General features: G+C 43.9%; 1 protein-coding gene across 3 annotated transcripts in view; it reads right to left on the bottom strand.

The window, feature by feature from the left end:
• Nucleotides 1–25,904, bottom strand: part of STX16 (syntaxin 16) — a 121,630-nt gene that overhangs the window by 69,116 nt on the left and 26,610 nt on the right. For all 3 annotated transcript variants that reach the window (XM_085619444.1, XM_085619445.1, XM_085619446.1), the window contains exons 2-3: nt 11,121–11,228; nt 9,761–9,901 (exon numbers count right to left, since the gene is read on the bottom strand). In XM_085619444.1, coding sequence (XP_085475570.1) covers nt 9,761–9,901; nt 11,121–11,228 — 249 coding nt within the window. The remainder of the gene's footprint in view (nt 1–9,760; nt 9,902–11,120; nt 11,229–25,904) is intronic.

The following is a 25,904-nucleotide window of genomic DNA, read 5'->3' as shown; positions in this document are numbered from 1 at the left end:
CATTTTAGGATGTGAAAAGTCTGATGGTGATCAACAAGCCTATATGAGACTGTTGCTGGACTTTGACGATTTGGGCACCAGGAGGTTCCAGTTGTAAACGGTACCTCACAAATAATGGGTGCGGGCTACATTCACAGGGTTAGTCGTCCCATGTGATATTTCTGGAGGGTACATGATCTGCACTCTGGTGAAGGTGCCAAGCCACTATCCGATAAGGTGCAAGGCCACTATCCGATGGGTTCCAATCTGTAATTCTATCCAATGGGTTCCAATTTGTAATTCCACCTGAAATAACAAATTTGTCATTTTGATTATAGTATTTAGTTATATGTGTGCATTGAAGAACTTTTATTCCATTTTATAGCAAAAGGACTGGCAGGAAATTAATTTACTGAGTAAAAATGCTGTGCATTCTTAGCCCACAGCACCTCCATGAGTCAGCCTTGGACTGATCTTCTTGGTAATCCTTAGATACAAGAGTTAAAAGGTGAACTTGGCCCCAATTTGGGGTTCTGGGGTACAGTGGTGACTTTTTAGGTCTGGTCACAGTAAATTCCTAGTGTGTTCAGAGGGAGACGTTATGTTCATGCTGACGTATATTTTATGTAGGCCTAAAATGTTTGATGTGTCTCTATAGGCAGAGAGCACATGTCATGTTAAAAGCCAACAGGCTTACGTTATTCTTTTTTTTAATGTGGTAAAAACAGGCAAAAATCCTCTCATTTTACACTGAACAGCTTGACAATGCCTGCAGGCCCAATCTTGCTTATCGGGAAAAGTATAATGTGCATGCCAATACAGAGGCCTTCACTTTTTTTGGGGTGGGGGAGTTAGAACTTACTGGTACGCAAATTATCACCTGGTACCTCACAGGTAATGGGGATCGAAAGAGGTGTTGCTGATTAGATGCCCCCATGTGATATTTCTCTGGGATTCTTTATTTGCACTGACTGAGTGATTCTGCAAGGCCCCTATACAAGGGATTTCAGTTTCAACACCATGTGTAAATATCTTTATTTCTGTGCATAGAATTTAATTATGTGTACTTTACAGTGTTTTTTCTGTTTAAAGAAGAATGGTCAGACGCCATTTTATTTTTGTGCCTTGCTGAGTTTTTATTTTCAGACCACATCACTTCCTTGAGTCAGCTATTGACTGCTTTGCCGCATTACTCTGAGATTGAAGTGCCAAAAGAGGTAATTAGTCCCAAGTATGAAGGACTGATATAGAGAGGCTCTGGGACACTAAAGGAGAAAGAACTCTCAATGACACAATTGGATCTCAGTAGCTACTGGTTACCCTGGGACATCCAGAACTGGATTTCTCAATAGGAAGGTGGTTTTGTGCTGTGACAGCTCTGATAAATACAAATGGAAAGGATGTTGCATTGTGAACTGTGCGACAAATATAACAGGAAGCGGTTTTACACTGTGACAAATGCAATACGGAGAATTTGTTGACCACTGTGACAATTATATTAGGAAGGGGTTTTACAATGTAAATTTACTTAGTCACAACTTCAAAAGGGACACATTTTTATATTATGAACTCTGACAAATACAAAAAGAGGGGCTCTTCATAATGAACTTTGAAGCCAACACCACAGGAAGAGGCCTTACATCGTAAACGCTGAGAAAATAGGAATAGGTATTGACTCAGACATTTCCAACTGGAAATGGTTTTGCATGATGAACTCTCTGGCAAATACAATAGGAAGGGGTTTTACATTGTGAATCCAGGACAAACTTTTTTTTTGTAAAAACACCGGACAATGATTAATAATTACTGTGCAGTCTATAGAATTCTGTAACTTTTGTTTAGCTCCTTTAGTTGCTTTAATTCATTCTTTTGCCGTTTAATTTTTAACCTTTATTTTTAAACTATGCTGCGGATTAATTCCTTATCCAGCAAATTGGTATGTTTTAAAAAAATGCAATCATGACACCACCCATTGTTATAGACCGATTTCCTTATTGGACTTGGTGGTCAAGGTGGTAGGTCGAGTGCTTTAGGACAGACTGACAACCTGGACAGATGAACATGCCATTCTAACGGATATCCAGTATGGGTTTCGTCCTGGGAGTCAACATCTATCCATGATCCTGAACAAATATACAGTTGCCCGCCCCGGTACGATCTACTTAGCATTCATAGATCGGTCTTCCGCTTTAGATCACGTGAATAGGAGCAAACTATGGCAGTCCATGCTGGATATCGGGGTAGATGCTAATATTCTAATTTTTGGGGAAAATCTCCACCAAGCAACCAAGGCGCAGGTCAGATTTTCACAAGACTTAAGAGTCTCCCTCACTTTGGCCATAAAGCGAGGTGTACGACAGGGCTGTATTTTGGCCCCCTTTTTGTTTAATTTGTATATTAATTATTTAGACAACGTACTACAAGCAACAACGGTTGACTAACCGCAGGTAGGCTGTCGCAGTCTGCCGGTTTTATTATATGCGGATGACGCAGTCCTTATATCCAGGACCGCCAGGGGGTTACAAATTCTGCTGGACTCCTTTGCTGCTTTCATGAGGGATCATGATCTATCTATAAATGACTCAAAATCCTTTATGATGCAAGTGGGCCCTTGCTAAAAAAAAGCCTTTCCAGTTCAGGGTAGGCTTTGCACAGGTTCACCATACTGATGTTTTCTCGTACTTGGGCGTTACATTGGATGAACAGCTGAACTGGGACCCACTAAAACAGAGAACGAGAGGTGACTTAGTGCGGGCAAGTACGGCCATTTTTAACTTCGCTACTAAACTAGGCAAGAGACTGATCGCAGCATATATGTTATGTTATGTTATACAGTTTTATAGAGCGTGGCTAATACCCGAAGGTGTCCTGGCGCTATTGCGAAGAAGTCCGTCCTAAGTCTGAGACCGGGCAAGAAATTTAAAGTGCAAAAAGCCTGGTTTTAAGTGCCTTCCTGAATTCCAGATGGTTAGATATGCGTCTAAGGCATGGAGGCAGTGCGTTCCAGGCCTTGGCTGCTTTTGCTAGAAAGCTTCGCCCACCCCAGTTAGCTTTTTTTACCCTGGGGACTGAAACTAGATTAGCCTCTGAAGACCGCAGGTTTCTTCCAGGTGCGTACCATTGAAAGTGCCTCATCAAATGATGAGGTCCCTTTTTATATAAAGCTCTGCGCGTAATGCACATAGCTTTAAACAGTACTCTTTTATTTACCGTCAGCCAATGCAATTTTTTTAATCTCCGCCAAGATAGATGCATATTTAGGAATACCGGATATCAGTCTTGCCACTGCGTTTTGCAGTAGCTGTAGTTTTCGCTGTAATCCCTCCTGAATTTTAAAATAAAGGCTATTACAGTAGTCTAGTTTTGATAACGCCAAGGCAGAGATAACCATCCTTTGAGACTCTTTGGGGAGAAGCGGCAGTATGTTTTTACAGGATCGCAGAATAAATGATGTAGATGAGACTACTGCGTTGACTTGGTCCTTAAACAGGAGTTTGTTATCGATGATAATGCCCAAATTCTTAACTTTTCTACAGGGTGTTGGAAGTGGCCCCAAAGAATCTGGCCACCAACTTGGAGTCCAGAAGTTTGGGTCGTTTCCGAACAGGACCACCTCAGTTTTATTGGAGTTTAGCTTGAGGCAATTCTGGGTCATCCAGCTGCCTACTGCCAACATACACTCCTTAAAATCTACTGCTATGTTTGAAAGTCCTCCAGGGAAAATGGAGACCACTATCTGAGTGTCGTCTGCGTAAGAGGTGAGGTCGAACCCAAAGGATTCGACCAGGGGTGCCAAATGTTTTACATAAACATTAAAGAGTGTGAGACTGATGGAAGATCCCTGTGGGACCCCACATGGTAAGGAGAAGGCCTTGGCCGTAAAGTCTCCCAGCGCGACTGCTTGTGTTCTGTCCGCTAGAAAAGACTTAATCAGCCTCCAAGCATTCCCTTTGACTCCAATATCAAATAACCGGTCCATCAATAAACCGTGATGGACCGTGTCAAAGGCCGCAGACAGATCCAACATAATCATTGCCGATTTTCCTCCCTGATCCAAAATAGTTCTAACTTCCTCAGTTGATTTAAGCAGCGCAGATTCGGTGCTGTGTCCTGCTCTGAAACCATACTGTGTGGGATCCAATAGCTGGCCATCTTCCAAAAATCTACTAAGTTGTATGTTCATTATTTTTCAATTATCTTAGCAGGTAGTGGGAGCCTGGATATTGGTTTAAAATTATTTGGTTCCAAGGGATCCAACTTTGGCTTTTTTAATAGTGGAAGAATGGAAGCTGATTTCCAATTTAAGGGGAAATATCCATTTGCGAATATAGAATTAATGATGGACGTAAGGATTTCTGAGACTGGTTCTGAGGCTAGCTTAAGTACTGATAAGGGGCAGGGATCCATGGGGGAACCAGATTTAGTAGTCTCCAAGAGTTTATGAACCGCAGTAATGGAGATGGGTGTAAAATTGTGAAACACCCCGTTTTTGTTATCAAAGCCGTGAGCATCTACCGACCCTGGTATAGCTGTATCATTTAAGGAGTGGGTAAAAGTAGAGAAGATAGTAGCAACTTTCTCATAGAAAAAATTAGCTATTTTGTCAGAGTTCTTGGCTGGCTTCTATCGGGGGAAGGATAGGGTCAGCAAGAGTTTTGACCGTTTTAAATAGTTCTTTAGTTGAATTTCTTGCCTCATTGATTTTAGAAGAATAAAACTCGTTTAGTTTTGAGGAGAAGTTGCTTATAATGGTTCAAGCAAATTTTATAAAGGTTTTTGTCTTGTATATCGTATTTGCTTCGCCATGTTCTTTCTAGTTGTTTACAGCACCGTTTATGTTCTCTTAGTTCTTGCGTATACCATGGTGATGATGGTCGAACTCTAAAATTGTGACGAATTTTCTTAGGGGCCAGTTCGTTGCATGCTGAGTCCAACCACCTGGAATAGTTAAGGACTGCAGCGTCCAAGTCTACGGGAATAGTGGGAAAGGTGTTTACAAGACGATTAGTTAAATCGTCTGCCTTCACTTTTTCCCAAGGACGATACTCCGTATGATTGACCATAGTTTTGATTACACCTTGCATTGGCGGTAATACTAAAAATGTTACTACTTTGTGGTCTGACCAAGTCACCGAAAGCGTTTCACTAAAAGTGACTTGTGCATTATTAGAAAAAATGCCATCCAAGGTATGGCCAGCCTTGTGTGTAGGCCCCTTAACTAATTGTTTTAGATCGATCGTCTTCAAGAGATCAATGAGCTTAATCGTATCCGGGTCTTCCTCGGCTTCTAGGTGAAAATTAAAATCTCCTAGGATCGAATATGAGCTTGATCCCAATTCATTTTCCACCCAAATACAAGCCTGAGATAAGAACCCGGCTTTGGGGCCGGGAGGCCTATAAACAAGAGTGCCTTTGAACGAGTATTGATGAGAAAGGAGAAAGCAAAAGTCCAAAGCCTCGCACTCTGAGTTAGTGGAACTATTGAATGTGGCTTTTATGGAGTCTTGGTAGATTATTGCTAGCCCACCACCCTTCTTGTTTAATCTATTATGTGTGTGGCAGATATACCCAGGGGGTGTGGCTTTCACAATATCTGGCCCAGAGGCCTCGTCTGTCCATGACTCCGTTATGAAGGCGATCTTAATTGTTTCATTTTCAATAAGGTGGGCACATTCAATACTATGTTTTACCAGTGATCTGTCGTTTAGTAAAAGACATTTAACGGCGTTTCTTTTCGCTGTCCTGTTTTTGGTCTTTATATTGTTTGCCCGCTTGGAGCCATACAGCTGAATCGAAGTTCTACAATGTGGGCATGTAATGTTATCTGAAATGGGTTTTATGTCTGGAAAAATGCATCTACACCGCAGATTATTCTCCCCGATGTTAAAACCATGCAGTGACTCACTTGAATATTTCTGGCGTCTCGTTGATTTCAGCGAGCAACGGACAGGGGAACTAGCGCGTAGCGTGGGCCGTGCGCGGACGGGCGCAGACGGGCTTGCCTTAGGCACGCCTTCGGCGCGCCAACGCTGGCATCGGTTTTAAATAGCTGGTGCAAATAATGTCTAGAGCGCCGACCTGACTTCCTTCAAAATGGCGGCCTTGCTCCAGCGCGAGCTAAACCCAGCACAGGTAGGTGGGAAGCGATGTGCAAAAGAGCAATGAGCAAAGTGCAAATTTGGCAATCACAATAAAATAAAATGTCCCCACTTTCCTTATAAAAAAAAGTTTAAAAACTTTACTTAAAAGCAACCAAATACCTCACGATCAAGCGCACATAATCGTCCACCCGGCTCAAGCCTCAGGGGACCTTCTCAGGCCTATATCAGGCCAAGTGTGTTGCGTTGGCCTCTTATGGCAGCGAAATATGGGGGCATGTATCCATGGAAGAATTACAAGTGGTTGAGAGCACGTTCCTGAAGAGTCTACTGGGTGTGCCCATCGGAAACTCGAATAAGGTGGTGCACGAAGAACTGGGGGTCACGTATTTGAGTGATACTTTGGCTCTACATCCTCTAGCCCTCTGGCTGAAAATGTGGCGGAATGATGAATTGTCGTTGACCCAATCTATATTGAAAGAGTGTATGGCTCTTGATCACTCGCGCCGTATACCATGGCTTAGTTATATAAAGACTGGCTTTGAAAGACTGGGCAGAGCAGAATTATATACTAACCCCGAAATGGAATGCAAAAAAGACCTGGGTTGGGTTAGGGAGTCCTTTTATAGTTTAAGATATTTGGAGAGGGAAGAGCTGGAATGGAGGAAACCTACCGTCCATAATTTTTTAATATTGAAGCCTTATCTCTTGGGATTTTTTAGTACATACGATCGTTTATTGCTGCCCAGGTTTCGCCTGGGTTTTTTCCACCTCCTGCTGGCTTTCCCTAGGAGGAGCAGCAGAGGATAGATCTTAGCAGCCTGTGGCTGCGACGGCGGGTCTCCACAAGATTTACTTAATTTCTTATTATTTTGTAGGTTTTACGTGATCCCCCGGAAAAATTTTATTGTCCCGATTTTAAGGAGGAAGAAATTCAGGCAGGCCCGTCCAGCTCTAATGTATCTACAGTTGTTGCACGAAGATTCTGTTTTGTTTGTTCTTAATTTCCTTAAATCTGCAGTAAAATGTAGGGCCCATTTAGAATAGATGGTAAAAAGATTTTGGGTCATTTAATAACTTAGCCCTCTGAATGTGATTTAATCACTAGAAACGATCTTGGGCGCTATTTAATTTTTGGTTTATCTGACTCGGACCTCAGGGGACCAAGTATATTGCACTGCATTTTATCTATGAATCGGTTTCTGTATGTAATGTAATGAATTGTGTAATGGTTTTATGAAATTGTATTAATTACTGTTTTTATATATGGTAAACTGGTTTTACATCTGAAAACTGAATAAAGTTAATTGATTGGTATGTCGGACAATTACTTTAAACTTCAGAAGTGTCTTGCTTCCATCACATATTTATGGTTTAAATGTTTTTATTAGTTTGCAGGCTTCAAACAAAACTACGTACACATAGCGATCATCCTACCCTGCAGTGATCAAGTCGCTTTAAAGCATCATCTGAACAGTGTGAGCATAGCTGAATAGTAGCCTTGACAAGAAAAAACGATTAAATGAAAAGGAAAAATGAAAGCCCCAAAAAGCCCCTCCCCCCCTACCCTCACCCCTCCTCGTGCTCCACGTCCTTTCCCAAAGCCATGCCGAGCACCTATCGCCCCTATCGGCACTCCTCCCCCCCGCACCTCTGTGATGCGCAACAGCCGGAGATATCGGGGGCATGTGACTTCTCTAAATTCAGCAGCCAAAAGCGATGGAAAGGGCTGCCACAGCTCACCATATTTGTCCCCCTCCCCCGCCAGTCAGTGCTAATTTCTCCATACCCAGAACATACCACAAACGGTGCAACCAGCCTGTGAAAGTCGGGATGTGGGGGGTGCGCCAGTGTGTAAGTATGTTTTGTGTAGCTGACCCTAATGCGATGGCCATCTGTCTGCCCCTACGAGATCGCAATGGGTAAGTCAGAGGGTTGGGAAGACCCAGTAGTACATAGGCTGGAAAGCGCGGTATCTCAGTCTCAAAGTGTTTGTCCACTTCATCCAGCACCTGGTTCCAATAGGGTTGAATGTGTGTACATTCCCATAGCAAATGGACTAAGCTTCCCACCTAACCGCAACCCCTCCAGCACGTCGCCTCACGAGATCGATCCATTGCATGTAAGCCTTCTGGAGTATAGTACCAGTATGTCACAGTCTTCGTAAGTGTCTCCGTAAGCCCCATGTGGTATGCAGTGCCGGGCCCTATAATAAATACCCTCCCATTCTTTGTGACTAAGTGTTCTACCTAACTCCCGTTCCCATCGCTCCCTGCTAGGATTGTGCGAGTGCTTGTATTTAAGCTGCAACTGCTTATAGAGATCAGAGATGAGATTTTTGTCCGACATGCGTGTAATGAGCCATCTTTCATAGGGGGAGAAGCGTCTGTTTGCCCCAGAGCGAACCTGCGGCTGAAGCGCCCAGTGCCTCACCTGCAGATTCCTTAGCCTCTCCGTCTCCGGCAGCCCGAACTCCCTCCGCATCTGGGTGAACGAATTTACCCCCTCCGCCCCATAAACATGATACAGAAACCGACAGCCAGCCGCCCTCCAGCCTGCAAAGGCGGCGTCCTCCATCCCAGGGGTGAAATCAGGATTGCCAATCAACGGGGTAAGTGGAGACGGGAAGGATGTGAGCTCGTGGTGAGGTTAGTGGCATCCCACACTTCTAGAGGGACTCTCGTAATGTAAGAGGCATATGGGATTAGGGGGCCTGTGGGATTTACGCAAGAAAGGGATTTCCTGCAAGGGCCGCGCCGCCACCGCCTGGTCCTGAAACAACCAGTGCTTCTCCGATTCCCATCTGCTCCACTCCACCAGGTATCGCAGTTGAGCTGCCTGAAAGTAGAGTCCAAGATCAGGAACCCCAAGTCCTCCATCTTCCGGCACCATCACATATTTAATGACTGATAACCTTTTGAATTTTAATACTGATAAGACCGAACCTCTTCACTTTCGCTTGCTCTTGGACCACTTCCATCTCCTGCTACTAGGACCAAAATGTTAGTGTTAGTATCAGCCCTGGTGTTACCTTCTACCTGCATGTTAATAATATCACTGGTATAAGTTACTTCATTTTGAAGAGCTTATGGAAAATCCTTCCTTGCCCCCCAGTTAAAGAGAGGTTTGGTGATCCAGGCAGGCATGCCATCCAGTTTCAAATACAGGAATGTAGTCTTCCTTGACCACCAAAAGTTTCTTATCTGTCGCCTTCGGATTGTGCAAAACGCAGCTGCCATGCCTGTTACTCAATATACCAAAGTGCACTTCTGTTAAATCCTAATTTGACTTCCTCCATAGGTTACCAGTAAATAAATGAATCTTGCTTTAAGACACTATACACAGTACACAGGACACTTGCTGGCACTGGTCCAGAACAGCTTAGCTATCTGCTTCAGCCACACATGACCCATTATATGCCTTGAATCTCTTCTTGTGTACTCTTGGTTGTGTTCATGTTCCATGAAACCTGAGCAAGCAAACTCTCTTTCTTGGTTAGTTCTTATCCCAGTACACCCGAGGTAAAGACACTGCCCATATGAATGCAGACTGAGTGGTGTGCCTGTGAGAGTGAAGGGTGCAGCACAATAAAACTAGATCTACATCCATTGCCAATACTTAGCCAGTAAACAGAAATGCATCCATGGCCCAAATGTGTTTTAGACTCCTACTTAAAACCGCACCTGCGTGATTTCCTGGGTTGTGATCTCGATTGCATGTTCTTCGTCACTGCTGTCGTCCAGTGTTGGCCTGTTCAGGTGTTTGTCATGCAGACTGGCCAATTCCTTCATCTTCAGTTTGATTCTGGTGATGTCATACTGAATCTAAAAGTCACAGAAAAAAGTCATTATACATTTTTATTAACAAAGAAATACCAATGCAGTCTAATGTGGTATGAAAATTAACTTGTTATACTCAAATGATATACATGCTCACTAATACGAGAAAGAACAAAGAGGAATGATTATGAATAAGCTATGAAACAAGCAGCGGTATTAAAAGACTAATGTGTTTTAATCTAGAGAATGTTTAACGAAGTAGACGAAAAGACCATTAAAAGTCATGTTTATTGTTTAAAAATGAAGTATAGAAATGTTTCACCTGTGCACTGCCTGCATCTTTTACTTGTTTTTAAAGTGCCCTCTTATAAAAACCAGACTTTGGAACCAAAATAGCTTGCACTGTCAACGTTTTGGAAATTTGTTCCAGCACTTGTTGAAAAGCATCTGATGATAATGAAATAGCAGTCCTTCTCAAACATTTGTAAAGAATTCACCTTGTTCTAGAGACTCATATTTAAATAAAGAAAACAGCTCCCCCCATCCACTTTTGTGTAAAACGCTACATCACCACTTTGTAGATCAACGTGCTCAGAAATGTAAATCTTTAAGGTGCGGTTGCCCTCACTAAATAGTGATGCCAATGCATTGTGCAACAGAACAAATCACCAGGCCCTCATCTATCTCACAAGCAGTACCGTGTCCTGTATTACAAGGTGCACAGTAAGCGAGCTTGCCATAAAAGCAGATTTTAGCAATGTTAAGATGTATGTTGCAGACATCTCGTACTATTGGCTATTTGGCGCACCATCCACCTTGCATGATGTGCTTCCATTGGAAGGCATGAGGGACTATTTAACAACTGAAAAGTACACTCAATTATTATTCGGTTTGTAACATTCATTTTTTTTAAACTCCTATATATGATCTATTCAGATTGCAATGCTTTCTTGAAACATTTTCCCAGCACTGGCATGCCAATGTGCAGGCTTTCAAGTCAAACAGCATTTGTGCTGCAATGCACGTAAACAGCATTTCCGAATGCCAGTCTGTACTTGCTCTGGCACATTTGCCAATACTTGTTTCTAACTGATTCCTGCTCTACTGCAGTGTTCATATCATACAAACTTCCACGTCAATCTACTTCTAAATCGAGGCATGCTTAACGAATACTCAATTTACCGTATATTAGTTAATGTCAAAACCTAGATGGAAGCATTGACTGTGTGTACAGTGAACAAAGCAGAGTGAAAATGTAACTTACTTCTTCAATTCCATCCACCCATTTGGGCGGCAGTCGCTTGGTGACACCAATTGCTGCTTCAGGGTCCAAACTTATGCCGGACACTAGGGCCATGCGATCATCGGCGAGCTACATGAAGGAAGGCAGGAAAGGATATTTTGGGGTTAGAAAGCAATCTTTCAAGCAAACCTAATAAAAACTTCCGCCACGCAACATAATTTGCCTAATGGGTCTTTGACACCAATATCACACATTATCTACCACACCTCACAGCACACACATTTCCTAAAAACGCTTCTCTTACTTGGGCTGATCAGTTATCGGACATGTATTCGCCAGAATATACCTTATGACCCAATTTTTTTTTTTTTAATTCATATTACATACATCCTTGTTCAAAATCATACCCTTTGTCACTCTCCTAATCACTGGCAACCGTTGCTATTTTCCAATTCCATCCTTTTGGGGTGATACAGAGACTGAGCGGATTTCAATTCCAATATTTGGTGTGACGGCCATCTTAATTTAGAAAAACAGAACGAGTTTAAAAGAAAGCCCAATTATTTGATAGACACTTAAGGAGTATGAAGAAAGCAGCCTTTGTATTTTCTGGCCAGCAGCCCTGTCAATCATTTTCAGAATGACTCCTTTCTCGATTTAGGAGTCCATGCTGATGTGCACTTGTTTTTCAAGCTCTGTGATGCCAATAAGGTAATCCTTCGTCTCTCAGAGGTCCACAAGGCCATACGTGTAGGAGCAGCACTAAACTCTCGCTAGTCTACGCCAATGCTGCAAACGCAGGCGGTCTAAACCTACTTTGACAAAGGATCCAAGTGGCCCAAAGTGTAGACACCATTTTGGTCTGTGAGTTCCGAAAAACCGTTATCACGTCCTTACTCTGGCTACTAGTAAAAATAAACAAGCATTTTTAATGCAATAGGTCTTGCATTTGCGAGCGTTTAAGCTATTGGCATTGTAAATGACAATTCCTTTTATTTATAGGATTTTAAAAGCAAAACATATATAAAAGGCATTGTTATTTTTAATGCCAAGAGCTCAAACTCTTGCAAATGCGAGAGCACTTTAATGGTCACCCGTCCCTTTTTTTAAGACGCTGCTCGCATATTCAGGTTATAGTGAGCAGCGTCTAAACAAAGGGGTGCGACCAACATTAAAGTGAAAGCGTGTATGGTGCTTTCACCCAAAGGGATAAAAAAAATAATTTCAAAAGCTTCTGTAGCACGGACGCCAAAGTAAAAACGGCCAGCGCTGGTAATTAAATAAATGTGGGCCGCTAAAGTGACAGCAGACCACGCGCACATTAAATAAATAAGCGCGGCCGCTAAAGTGAAAGCGGACCGCACATATACTAAATAAGCACGACTGCTATAGTTATAGCGGACTGCGCTGTAATTTGAATAAATACAGTACTATTAAAATAAAAGCGGGCGGGTGCTGCGATGTCATTGGTGGAATAGGGGAAGAGCATTAATGAAAATTAGTGCTCACCGACTTATAAAGCAGACCATTTAACAACACCAGTAAAAGGGCCAGTCATCATGGGAGGTAGCAAATGCAGACCAGGAGGTACCAAGGAGGGACTAACAAGCCTAATAATGACTCGGAAGCCAGCGTTTATGGAGGACAATGACACAAGCCAATTAAAAATATGGGCGGAGAGTGAGCACGGCTTCAAAGCCATACACCACTACTGCATGCCTCGCAGCAGCGCACGCGCTGCCCAGGCTAGACCTAAAAAAGACACACAAAGATGGAGGGAATGCAGAATAAATCAAACATTCACCCCCAGTCAAGAGATCTGAGTTAAATTCATCGTTTTTTTGCTCACCATGCCATCCCAGTTTGAACCCAGCCATATGCAAATCTGTCTTGACCCGGCTCCTCATGGGAACAGTCCAGCCCGAACTGCCAAGTTAGGTCCTCCCTGGACCAGAAACAAGCATCCTGGGACTGGTTTCGGTCCATCAATTATTCTTTTTGCATTTACCAGTTAAAAGAAGCATTGACAAAGTCAACAGGTCTGACGCTGGCCACCAGCCTTTAGGCTTTGTCAATTTTTTTGTTACACAAAAGTTGGTTATTGGGGAGCTTCAGTGCTTTAAATGGGCCGGTACTCACCGGTACTGAGTACCGGCACTTCTTATATTTACCGATCAGAGTACCGGCACTTCTTCACTGCAAAGGAGAGTACCGGTACTCATTGGAGGTACATTAATTGGTTTTAGTGCTGCGAACCTCAAGGCAGTCAGAGGGGAGCAGATCTGTACGGCCCTCTGACAGCCAAAGCGCCTCTCCAGCTCGTAGGTGAGTAACTGCTGAACCATTCAGCAGCGACTCGTGCTTTATGCAAAGGATGTCCCTGTTTTGGATTTTTCACGCCCTGCTGTGTTTGATAGAGAAGGGCCCATTAAGGCCCTTCTCTGTCAATCACATTCACACTGTGCTTGCTGTGCCGTAACGATCCCAAGTGTAGAGAGGAGTGTGTGCGTGCGTGTGCACCAGAGGCGCAACTAGGGCCACATTTCTGGGGGGTAATTCTTCCACGAATAGGCCGAGTGGAGCTGCAGGGGCTCTTAAAAGGGGTGAAAAAACAACCAAGCCTCATGAACATGCAAATGGTCTTTTAAAGACCTGTGAAGTACTCGGGTGCGGCTCTGTGTGTGGCAGGGAAGGTGTCTTGGCCCGGGATGACACACACGATGGAGGGGTGGGGGGGGGGGGGGGGTCGGGAGGGGGATTGAAGCCCTTTGATCCCAATGGGCGTTGCGCACCTGGTGTGCGCGCCTGCTTCCCTGTACGTTTCAGTGTGAGAGAAAAAGTGAGCTGAATAGTGCTGTTGATGGCTTGAATGTATTAATTTAAAAGCTCCTTCTATTATGATTTAGGGCCTGCTCCCAGCAGGTATTCACACCACTCTTGATTATCATATGCAGCTGTTAATCTGCATATATGGGAAGTTTGAAGCTACTATCAAAGGAAATGCACGGGCAAAATGAATACTCTATAGAAATGTCCTAGTATCATCATGTCTCGCCCCGCCTCTAACCCCGCCCACTAGCCACGCCCCTAGCTCAATTTAATGAGTACCTACACTTATTTTTTCCCATTTAAAGCACTGGGGAGCTTCCTGGTCCTTGTCACTCTACCAAACAAGCATTTACAATGCAATGGTCTCGGCATTGGTAAAGTTAGAGCTATTGGCATTGCTCATGACATTATTTTTTTTTATGTTTTTGTTTTTAAAACATTTAAAGAAACAGCATTGTCATGAACAATGCCAATAGCTCTAACTTTACCAATGCCGAGACCATTGCATTGTAAATGCTTGTTATTTGTGTGCAGTTGAAGTAAACACCCATGCATTCACCCGCAGTCAACCGTGGCTTATGCAGCACCTTCGAACTTGCATACTTTTTTTAGTCTATACGAACTTACTGGGCACAATTGTAAAGTTCTATTTTAGTAGTGAGCTAACCGTTTCTTACAGAACTAGTTTCGTGTTCTGTAATCAAAGTAAATTGTTTTCTCTTTGTCAGTGTCATCCAATGTCCACTGTTGCTGTAGCACCGAAGCTTGCGTTTGTTGGCAGAAAAGCAGAATCTGCTGATGACGAGATTGTGGTCCACTCTTGACCTTTGCGTTTTCTGTTAGAGGAACCAATGAGGGTTGGTGATACACTTGTGCGCACTGTGGGGTAGAGCTAGGGGACCAGCCGTCCGTAAATTTCACGGACCGTCCGTAATTTGGACCTCACGTCCGTTGTCCGTGAGAATCCCTTTTACGGATGCCTTTTGTCCGTAATTGTGACCCTTGCAGGGAGCAGAGCTGTTCCCCTGTGAGAGACATCAGCTTTCTGAGGGGGCAGCCTCGCACTCCTCCTCAGAGCACAAGAGCATCCCCACCTGCCCATTGTTACTCTGTCTGCTGGCTGTTACAGCATGTGGTGGCCTCCTCCTGCCCGGTCTAGTACAAAGTTCAAAAGAAGAGGTTAGCGGTCTTACACAGTCTCATGATTTCAGAGCTTACGCATTTTTATTATTATATTAAAGGAAGCCATAGTTGCTGCTTTTTAACAATTTATTTTAAGCAACAAACATCCGTTGACAAAGCCAATAGTCATGGCTTGTTTTAGGTCTAATGTTACTGCATGCAATGATAGAAACAGCAAAATACGAGTCGTGCGGCACATTATGCTCGGCGCATATTTTTCGCTGAGGTGTTTTAAGTCACGCCCTAAATTACCCAAGACACACCCCTTGGAGAGACCCCTACTTTTTCATCCCAATTAAAGCCCTGGAAACAACACCATGTTACAGTCACCTTGTATCCTGGCACTGTGCATCATGCATGACTCATGACAGCCAAGTTTTCAGATTGCCTGTGTGCAGGGGCATAGTGAACCCTCTCTCACCCCACCCCTTGCTTTAGGAACTGCAGCGAGGGTGAAGTTCTTGATGGGCCTCTTCTGTCTGCAACTGGATGGGTGGGTGGAAGGGTGAAGGGTGAAAGGGGAGTGCAGAGAGAAAGTGTGGATGGATGGATGGATGAGTAAAAGCATGGATAGATGATTGACAGAATGGATAGGCGAATGGGTGCATGGATGAGTGAAAAGAAGAATGTAAAGATGGAGGAGTGCAAGAGTGCATACATGTGTGAAAGGGAGGGTGGAGAGCTGGAAGAAAGGATGGATGGATGAGTGAAAGGGTGGATGGATGAGTAAGTGAAAGGATGGGTAAAAAAGTAAATGGGTGGATGGATGAGTGAGTGAAAGAGTGGCTGGATGAGTGAAAGGATGGCTCGGTGAAGGTGTAAATGGTTAGATGGATGGGTAGAAAAGTGGATGGATGAGTGAAAGGATGGATTGGGTGAAAGGGTGGATCGATGAGTGAAGGGATGGATGAGTGAAATGATGGATAGAAGGATAGATAGGTTTGCAAATGGTTAAAAAGGTTTGGATATGGATGGGGACACAGATGGAAGGACAGAATGAATGGTGAAAGACTTAATGATGGATAAAAGAATTAATAGATGACATTTTGAGTAACACCCAACTGCTACATGAATGTTACTCTAGTAATTGTAAATGTTTGCATGTTTTGTTTTAGGTGCAAGGTTTTAGAGGAAGCCTCATAGTGCCATGAGCTGTGCAAGAGTTGTATATTGTGTTGTAGCAATAGGCAAGGACTCAAAAATAAACTATGTAATAGTGTATAAGACAGTGCCTCCTTTAAGAAAGCTGCAGGGAAAAGCGCCTTTGTGACTTCCTTCAGCTAGTGCAACTCTCTGCGAAACCCCCATAAGCAAAGTCAGATTCCATATTTTAAGTTCCACTTGCTGAAACACTCATAATGCATTCCCTATAGTGGGTTCATCACAGCAATCCTCACTTTAGTTCACCTACGTTTGCCGCTTTACATCTCAGAATGGTAGTCCGATATGAGGTGCTAGTAACTAAGTCTCTCTGAGTAGATCTTTCTGACCCCTTCTCTCACCAAACATGCCTGCTCAGGATCATGAGTTATAAACAAAATATCAGACTGGACAACCCAGTGAGGTAACCATATAAATAGATTATTATCATATGAAATACCGCAAAAAGACCTGCACAGTTGCCCAAAGCTGCACGCATACCGAAAAACCGTGAAATGCATTATTGTCTCAACCTAATATAAAACTTATTTTGACTTGTACTCAAGTGGTTGTCTATTTACTCACTAATACACTATCGCGCAACTTTCTCTGATGTGTCTGTAAAACGTTACTTTTGTACTGAAGTTTTGTCCTGAATTTTGACCTTCTGTCCTAAATTTTTGTCCTGTATTTTGTCCCTCTGTCCTGAATGTTTACACATACCGTCCTAAATTTGCACCCATGCCTGTTGGTCACCCTAGGTAGAGCTAGCGTTGCTGAGAAGGGGGTGCCGCATAACTGCTTGTTAATACAAAACACACTGGATAAGTGGCTCGGTTCATCAATACTTGTTCAGGTGATTTTCGGCTCATTTCAAAGCATGGGCATGGGAGTGTCAAATACGTTTCCGCCACTGCTGATTGTGAACAAAAGAAGCAGCGTTTTGTCTGATGGGTGATGTATTAAGTACATTCCTGAGATTCCTAGTCTCAACAACGTGAGCTGCTTGTCTCCGTTTTGCAGACAGGAGTACTGGGCGCACTACCCAGTGGCGTCACAGGCCTGTTATCTTGGTTTATTATCGAGCTCTCACCCTTGCACCCACTTAACCTTCAGGTTGCATAGAGATGAACGAGGAATTCTGGCCGATAAAATGAAAATCGGGAACTGCAAACTAGTTTTAAAAGCGTGCTATGATGGCGTGTTTGGCGCAGAGTACTCTTATCGAGTTTCTAGGCGAGCTTCTTGTTTTTCAACATTGAAAGCAGAACAAGAGCTGCCATGTGACCGCAGCCTCCCTGTCTGGCGAGGGATGCACGCACGGCCGAGAGAGGCACCGACGAGCCTTCTCGCTAACAGAGAGGGCCCCGGGGCCCGTGTCGAGGAATGCCAGAGAGCAGCGGAGCGCGGAACCGAAGCCTGATTGATGGCGCGTGAGCGAAGGGCCTGCTAATCCCCTCACACCGAGCCAACTTCACCCTGGACCCGACGGAGCGGACTCCAGCCACGAGACCGACACTTCCTGCCTCGGGGCCAATCCCGGCGCGATCTCTCGCGCGTCATCTGTTTAGCCACGAGACCGACACTTCCTGCCTCGGGGCCAATCCCGGCGCGATCTCTCGCGCGTCATCTGTTCCTACACACCCGGGTCAAGTGGAGTGTAAACAGGTCACGCGTGTGCCTCGTCTCCAACACCTACTACTAATGCTGAAGGGATGCAGTGTGCGACAGCAGAGAAATGTCTTTCACAGTGGCGCGTGAGGCACTTGTTAAGGGGTGCGTCGCAGAGAACAATTCCAACGAGCCGTGCATATGTCACCAGCCCCTCGGAGCCCTCCGTTGTGCGCCTTCGAGTTCAGCACAATTCAATCCTCCCTCCAGGTCACAGTGAAAACAAGCGCAGCCTTCGGTAAACAGAGAACGTCCTTGTAAAAAAAACAATGAGATCAGGTGAGGGAGCAACGCCGGGACACCACCGCCTTTCTCCGAGGCACAGCAGAAAATGCCTCGGAGAAAGGGAGTGTCCTTTTCGGATTGGGGGGCGTGTTTTGCTGTTGTCTCCTCCCTGAGACTTCTCGCAAAAAACACGCCCCCCGATCCGAAAAGGACGGGGCTTCAATGGAGTGACTGGACCTCTTCTCCAGTGGCTGGCCAGCATTTAAGAGGCCAGCCAATGGAGAACAGGGAAGAAGAGGGGCGGGTGCAAGCCCCTCTTCTCAAAGTCACTCCAACTCATTAAATCTCGGAGCGAGACTGCGCAAGCGCAGCCTTTCGCAGCCGAGACCTAAAAACTGGCTGAAAGCAAAATTATTTTTGGCCTCGGAAAGCACACATTGTAGTCCTTGGCACTTAAGGGATCTACTTTGCGTGTGGAAGTGCTCCAAGTGAAAGGGAAGAATGCTGTCATTCAATGAAGTTAACCAGCCAGCGGATTAAGTGGGATGACCCATTGCCGTATGCTGTAGTGGGAGATGAAAAATGTCATAACAGACCATTGGATGAATATGGCTGATTCAAGACCCTATACGTATATTAAACACACAAATTTAGTAAAATCAAAAAGTCTCAACTAACCCTAGACCTAAAGAGAGGGTTTCCTTCAAAATAGCATCTATGATATTTTAAATGCTTTTTCAACCTCATCTCGAGTTATTTACCCATGACAATAATCATCTACAACCCCCTGCGATCTACGATGGCCGGACAGACTAAATTATGAGCAAGAATGGGCAAGTGTAGATTTTCTGTCAAGAATCTACAATCTGAGCAGTAGGCCTGCCCACCTTCAGCACTGTGCCGAACGCCTTCTCGTGTCAGGCTTATTCTAATTGCATCAATCAGGGCATCAGCACAGAGACCCTTCCCGGGGAATTATGAATGCAATATAACACGAGCAAACTACAAACGCCAGTCGGGTCACATTTTAGTCCCCGCTGTTGCCTTAAGTACTTGCAAAGGCGATATTGTCAGAGCACGGAAACAGAGCGCCTGCTTCCTGGGGTAGTATTCACCGATTTGATGGCGAGCATGATCACGTGGTGGAAACTACTCATGAATGAGTTACTTACCTTCCACGGATGTGTTACCATGGCAACAGATGTAGCTATACAGACAGAAAGGTGCTTTTCTTTCATGGGCCTGGGATTGTTTGTCTCCGCATTAGAAACCCTTGTGTGGGGGGGGCTTCACAAACACATCGTGGGCGCAGTCTTGTGCTAGCAAACAGCACTGCAGCAACGAACATAAAGGGCAGTGTGAACGGGTGCGGTGGGGGCAAGAGCATCTGGGCTCCACCGCTGACAAACAGAGCAACCCGCCAGCAAATAAAGAAAGGGCGATTCTGACAGCTCCAAGAAGACCCTACCCAGCCACTTCTGAGAGTACCACGTTGGTAAGGGGGCAAAGCGTGGTTGCATCGAGAAAATTCCAAAGGAGGGAGGGGCACAGAAGCCACCCTGAACTTCGGCACAACTGTGCCCCTGTCTAAGGACATGAAATATGGGTGACAGATGATTGAATTGACATCCCTCCCGAAGTAGATGGGACCGGTAAAACACAAGGAACTGGAAATGTTGTGTTAGAAATGTAAGCCAGAAAAAAATTGTCTCTACATTTATTCCCCATTCTGTGACGATAAACCTGTAGCAAGCGAATTTGTGCACGGAGATACAGACCAGAATTGTTCATTCCGGCCACGCGGTAACCCTGCGCCTAACCTGTATGTTTTAAGGGTAAAAGAGTTTGGTAGATCAGGGACGGGAGCAATACAATGCCCTTTGCAGCTGGCAGGAGGTTCAACTGCATACAGTTCACATAGGAGAAAAGGCACTGATAAATCTCCTCTGCGGGCTTCGGTAAACCGTCTTAAAGTCTGCGGTTAGCTTCACTCTACCAAAAGTATGCACCTATGTCTCCTCTAAAGACCCGCACCCAAACCCTACTCTTGGGATCCTGTGCAGTCACCAACTTGAATTAAACACCCAAAGTAACTCTTGCATGAGGGTTCCTACTGTTATAGTAATCCAGATCCACCATTCAGCAGTACCCGTATATCTTGTCCCAAGCGTGCCACTGTGGCCACTGCCTGGGGTTGAATGGCGGCGTGTACCCCTGAAGCAGTCACTGTGATGCACTTTCTGAACACAGTTTGTATTGTGAAGCTACAACAAACTGGGGAGCTCTAAATAGGCGTACAGCAATCATCAAACGACTGCAAGTAATTGAACTCTGAATGCCTCCGTCTAGGCTTCTACGTAGGTAGTGCCATGACAACCCCATAAAATGAGCCTGCACAAAGAGAGTAGCTTCGGGCTGTTTGAGATATGCATTACTAATAGCAGCTGAATGGAAGGAAAAATATGTACTGCAAAAAATTGTGGAAATTGGAGCGGATCATACTTTGAAAAGTTAATTTTGAATAGTTGTTAAAGCCAATGAACTTGCCCTCCAGAGGAAGACCAGTTAATGCAGCTGTAAGGGTGTACGAGTGGGTTTAAGTTGGCTAGCCTGACCCAATGTCTTCAGATCAATGGGCATGAAAGCCTTTGCTGAGCAGCTCAGTAAGCTTGTTTTTCCTAATACATTTTTCAGCTGGTAATTTTGGGGCTCTAATACGTGTAGTGTATTATCTAAGGAATTGTATGCTTGTTGAGATCCATAACCCTGTTCACATTGACCAGGGAGGTTAAACAAAAAAATATATATTTATAGCACCAATTTTTTCCGTCATTCGAAATTCTTTTTAAATGGAATTTGTTAACAGGTTCCCCCAAATGGCCGAAACTATATCATTATCTAAAATACAAACTATTCACTTTTGTAAGAATACATTTAAGGGAATTTTTTTATTTTTTTTTTCTCAACACCACAATACTTAATTCTACATTAGGAGCAATGAGTCATTTGTCCTTCTCATACCGTTTGTTTAAAAATGGTTTAAATAAAACCTTTCCAACATATCTGGGAAGAAGACCACAACATGCCCTGAAGCGTAGTTTTGCACACTTTCAGTACAAGGGATGGAGAACGAACCCACCCGAGAAGCATACAATGTGGGTCGCCCCATTTCAAATAAAATAAAAATATCTTCAAACCTCATTTTTATTTTTCGAGGCAAGTATTTCTGATGGTTTTTTTTTTACTAAAGTAGTCACTGCCCTCTGGTTTTCGTTCTGTAAAAGTGACAGCACTATTAAAACAGCAGCTTCTCATGAAATGTTTAATTTTAACTGGCACTGGCAAAGCCAACAGGTTTGCCTCGCTTTAGGTCTATGTTCTCTTTGTTTTAATGGTCTTATGTTGTTGAGTGCTATGTTTTTTCCAGAACGTGTATGTTCTGGAAGAAGTCATTTGTTTTAATGATTTTCCCGATGCCTTGCACAAAGTGAGCTGCTAACAGCACACTTAGAGATCTGTATTATTGAAGGATGGGCACGGTAGGAACTTGCTTGTTGTACCTGCAAAAGTGACATGGGGTTCAAAAGCGAAGTGGCTAGTTAGAACGCAAAGTCACTCTGTGCCCAACAGAATGAATGTTAATATAATACATATAACGAGAATTGGAAAAGAAGATGAAAAACCAATGAAATATGCATAATCATGTACACCAGTCTTTAGCACGAGAGATCAACCCTAAGTTGACAAGTGTGAAAAGGACCTAAAAGGGGTTGTGGGGATACAGACTATTTCAATGAATCCTCAATTTGGAATTACTGGCTTTGGTTCCTTGAGACAGCCTTGCCAGATGTTCAAATCCTAACAAACGACCTTAATGCCCTCTTTAGATCTCACTGCTTAAGTACCCACAGGTGGGAGATTTGACATTATGGGGTTCGAAGTGCTATTTTACCCAAAATCATGAGCCTGAATTAACGATGGCAGTGTAACAGAATAAGAGCTTGGACTGAAAGATGATTAATGAACAGAAAAAAAGTGATTTCCTGATGAGACTCCTCTGAAGCATGTGAGGCTTTTTAAGGTGGTCGGTGTTGAGGCTGCTGCAACATGTATGGCTTACACCTTTGGGGTCAAACAGTCAGCACCGACCCTCTGCCTCTCAATCCCAGCCCAGAAGGCTAACTTGGTCGACACATTGCTCTTTTCCCCTTACGGAAGTTCATTGGTAGCAGGTAGTGCCTCTCCTGCTGATTTTTTCGGTTGAGCAGGTATCTCGGACATAGGATGTCATAGAAGCCAGGAGCTTCCAGAACTACATTGCAGGCATCAACCGATTCAATACCAACGCTCTCACTGGAATGTCAGGCGCCCTACGGAGTGGAGGTTGAGGCTGTCACCCACACGGGTACCGGCAGCTCAGAGAAGGTACAGGAATTCTCACCAGCGTGGGAGCCAGGTACCCATTTGCAGCAGCACCAGCAGGCACATATCTGTGCACTTTACACGTCCACTAAGTGTCGTAGCAGAGTAGCCATTACGCGCTCTAGATGGGGATTGGAGATGAAGGGCCTGTAAACTGTGTGGCCCGTGAGTGCAAATTATCAGCCGAGTTCATGGAGGCGGGCTATTTTGTGCCCAGTCACAAATGCAAAATATACACTGAAAACATGTAAACGTTTGTGAAATGCTGTGCGCGGATACCAAAATGTGACTGGCACCCGCTTGAGCCAATGCCTGAAAGAGATTCACCTTAACAAGCCAATGGCTGAAGGCAGTTGGCCCGAAGGCAACGCTCCTTTAAGTATTTTTGGTTGACATGAGCTCTAGTAGACAACAAAAACTGCTAGTAGCCAAATATGAAAACAGACAGACCGAACACGATGGCGTTACTATTTGTATGTTATAATGGGCTGTCTCTGCAGTTTTAGTAACAGGAGCTGGTAGCTCTTTAGCAGTTGTAGTTTACTCAAGATATCAGTTCATAGTGCATCTCCTTGAGGTTTTATAGTACATACTAAGCATGTAGGGTTGTTTACTGACCAGCTGACAAACAGTGGCATGAAATTAAAGGAAGAATTTCCAAATATTTTTGGATTAATATTCACGCTAATACAATCAATCGCATATAGTAACTGTGGTAGTATTTTGGCTTCACGTGTTTTTTTCCAGTGCTAGCTAAGAACAGGTGGAATGTGCTGCGAAAAACTTTTTAAAACCTACCTCACCTTGACTGACCTCTCATTGTTTAAAAAAGCTCAGTTAGACTAATTTAGGTGATGATTAAATCACATATTGAGGTTAACAGTCCTACCCAAATTTTCATTAAAAAGAAATCAGAAGTTAGTTTGGTTATACTTTTAGAATTTTTTTTTCCTGTTTTAAGTTGATTTTTAAATGATTTTCCTTACAACTAGGGCTTAACTGGTCCACAGACTACAGTAACTATTGACATAAGAAGTATCCTGAAAATGTCATCCAAATAAAATGTAAACGATTGCTGATGCGGTCTTAGGCCATTTTCAGTTAAATCTGTCTTGTCAAACTCACTTTTGTCCAGTTGAACCTTTATCCTGTTTCTCATTCGCAGATCTACTAGGTTACTAAGGAGACGATTTGGAATATCTCATTTCAAAACCTTCTGCGACAGCCTGCTTCTAAAAATACAAGGAACGAGCTGATGTATAAAGATGAATACTCTTATACTGAAAATAATTCCCAGGAAAATGTTGGAGTGAGACTGTTGTCTAAAGTCCATTTAAGAACTCACGCCTTAAAGAACACCGCCACAACCCCTCCTTCTCTTACGTCAAACAGGACTTAAAATCTCTACGACTCAACAACTACTTCAACACGAGCACAAGCTGATCCACGTTTCCCAAAGAACCAGCCATCTTTGACAAGATCCGTCAGGGTGGTCGCCTTAATACTGCAGTCTTGAAGCTGTCTCCAGTCTAATTACCTAATTGCTACATTGTTATTTACCATTGCATCCACCTGGACTACCTTATTTCTTTATTGTCCTATATTTCTCTCTGACAGTTTGACCTGCACGATCCTCCTTATGTACTTCTTCAAGCATATTCATAAAATATATGTAAAGCGCTCACATACCCTCGGGTTTAGCTAGCACTTTATAGAACTCGAAAATTAAATCAATAAATGTAAATAAATTTTTAAAAAAATTTAAAAAGGCAAGCCGACTCTATGGGAGGGACCTGTAGTTTTTACCCAGGCCTGCAATGCCAACAAAAACAGGAGTGCAAAGATTTTCCCCTGATCATCAGGAAAAATTAAGAAGGAAAACCTTGCATTGAGGAAAGATTGTTCTCAAGCCCAGGCTTGCTAACATTTTCTCCATTTGTGCCCTTTCTGATGTCCATCCTTACCATGGCAGGGAAGAGGTGTGGCGCCGCAGCCAGGGCGACTGACGCTGGAACTCTGGGGCTCACGGTTCGATCCCCGGCACCGGTGGCAGGTCAGCACAGCACCATGTGACTCTGGGCAATAGCTCGCCTAATCTTCCCGACGGCCCCCAGCGCTGGGATGCCTTCTGGCAGCTGTTCGCGCTTTACAAATACTGGATTTACATTTACATTTGTGGTGCAGAGTGAATCCAGGGAGACCAGTGAGGATAGTTTTGCTACTAACAATGTGTGAGAGTACCAAGGCCTGGATGGAGGAACAGAGGTCAACAGGTACATCTTGAGTTTTCAAAGGGAGCTCAGCTGAAAATAGGCAGTTCAAAACATCTTACAGGATCTTTAGAGAAAAGGTTAAAGTCAACCTAAAAAGGCTAGTGTAAACGCACAGTTTAGGATCAAATGGGTGAAGCAGAGAACCATGTTAGAAGAAATTCAGTCTTGATGAGGATGAATTTAAAGATACGTAGTGGGTATCCAAATGTGCATGGTGCAGAGGTAGGATCTTAGTTGATGGATTTTTTAGCCTCCAAAACACTGAAGTACGTTTTGTTGCCACAATATTCCATGGAGAAGTCTTAAGCATGACTATAAAGAGTTCCATATAATGATTAGATCTATCTAGAGAGAATGGATCGGGTGGGGGAGGAAAAAGGTAGAGGAACTGAAGATAGAGTCCTCATCACCTATGTTTTCCTTTATCAAAAGACAGTGTTCTGTGTTAAAGGATTGCAAGTAACCAATCACAGCTAACTATTCCTATGAAGGAGGGCATGTAGAAGAGGCAGGCATGATGACTAACAATGTTGAACACTTTCATTAGGTCAAGAGAAACAAAAAGTTAAGGTTCTATGTAGTCTGGACATCGTTAACCAACTGGATAGCTGTTGTTTTGGTGATCTATCAGGGACATGACCCAGTTTCTGCTGAACAGTTTTTTAGGTCTCGGCTAGCGACGGCTGCGCTTGCGCAGTCTCGCTCGCGAGATTTAATGACTTGGAGTAGTGGGGCTTGAACCCGACCCTCTTCTCTCCTCTTCTCCATTGGCTGGCCTCTGAAATGCTGGTCAGCCATTGGAGAAGAGGTTTGTTTCTCCAAACAAACCCCGTCCTTTTGCGATTCGGGGGCGTGTTTTTTCGAATCTTTCTCTGGGCGTGTTTTTTTAATACACGCCCACAAGACAGCATGTCTTGCTCACGCTGCCTACATGCGCCAGTCGGCTCTTTGATTGGTTGGCAACTACCAAATAAGCACTGTGATTGGTGGACCTTGTCAACCAATCAGAAAGCCTACTGGCGCGTGCAGGCAGCATGAGGTCCCTAAGGCACTGCGACGCGCT

The sequence above is a fragment of the Triturus cristatus genome, chromosome 7, assembly GCF_964204655.1.
Source record: "Triturus cristatus chromosome 7, aTriCri1.1, whole genome shotgun sequence".
Taxonomy (NCBI): domain Eukaryota; kingdom Metazoa; phylum Chordata; class Amphibia; order Caudata; family Salamandridae; genus Triturus; species Triturus cristatus.
The sequence above is the reverse complement of the archived record's forward strand: the minus strand, read 5'-3'. Positions and strand labels throughout refer to the sequence as shown.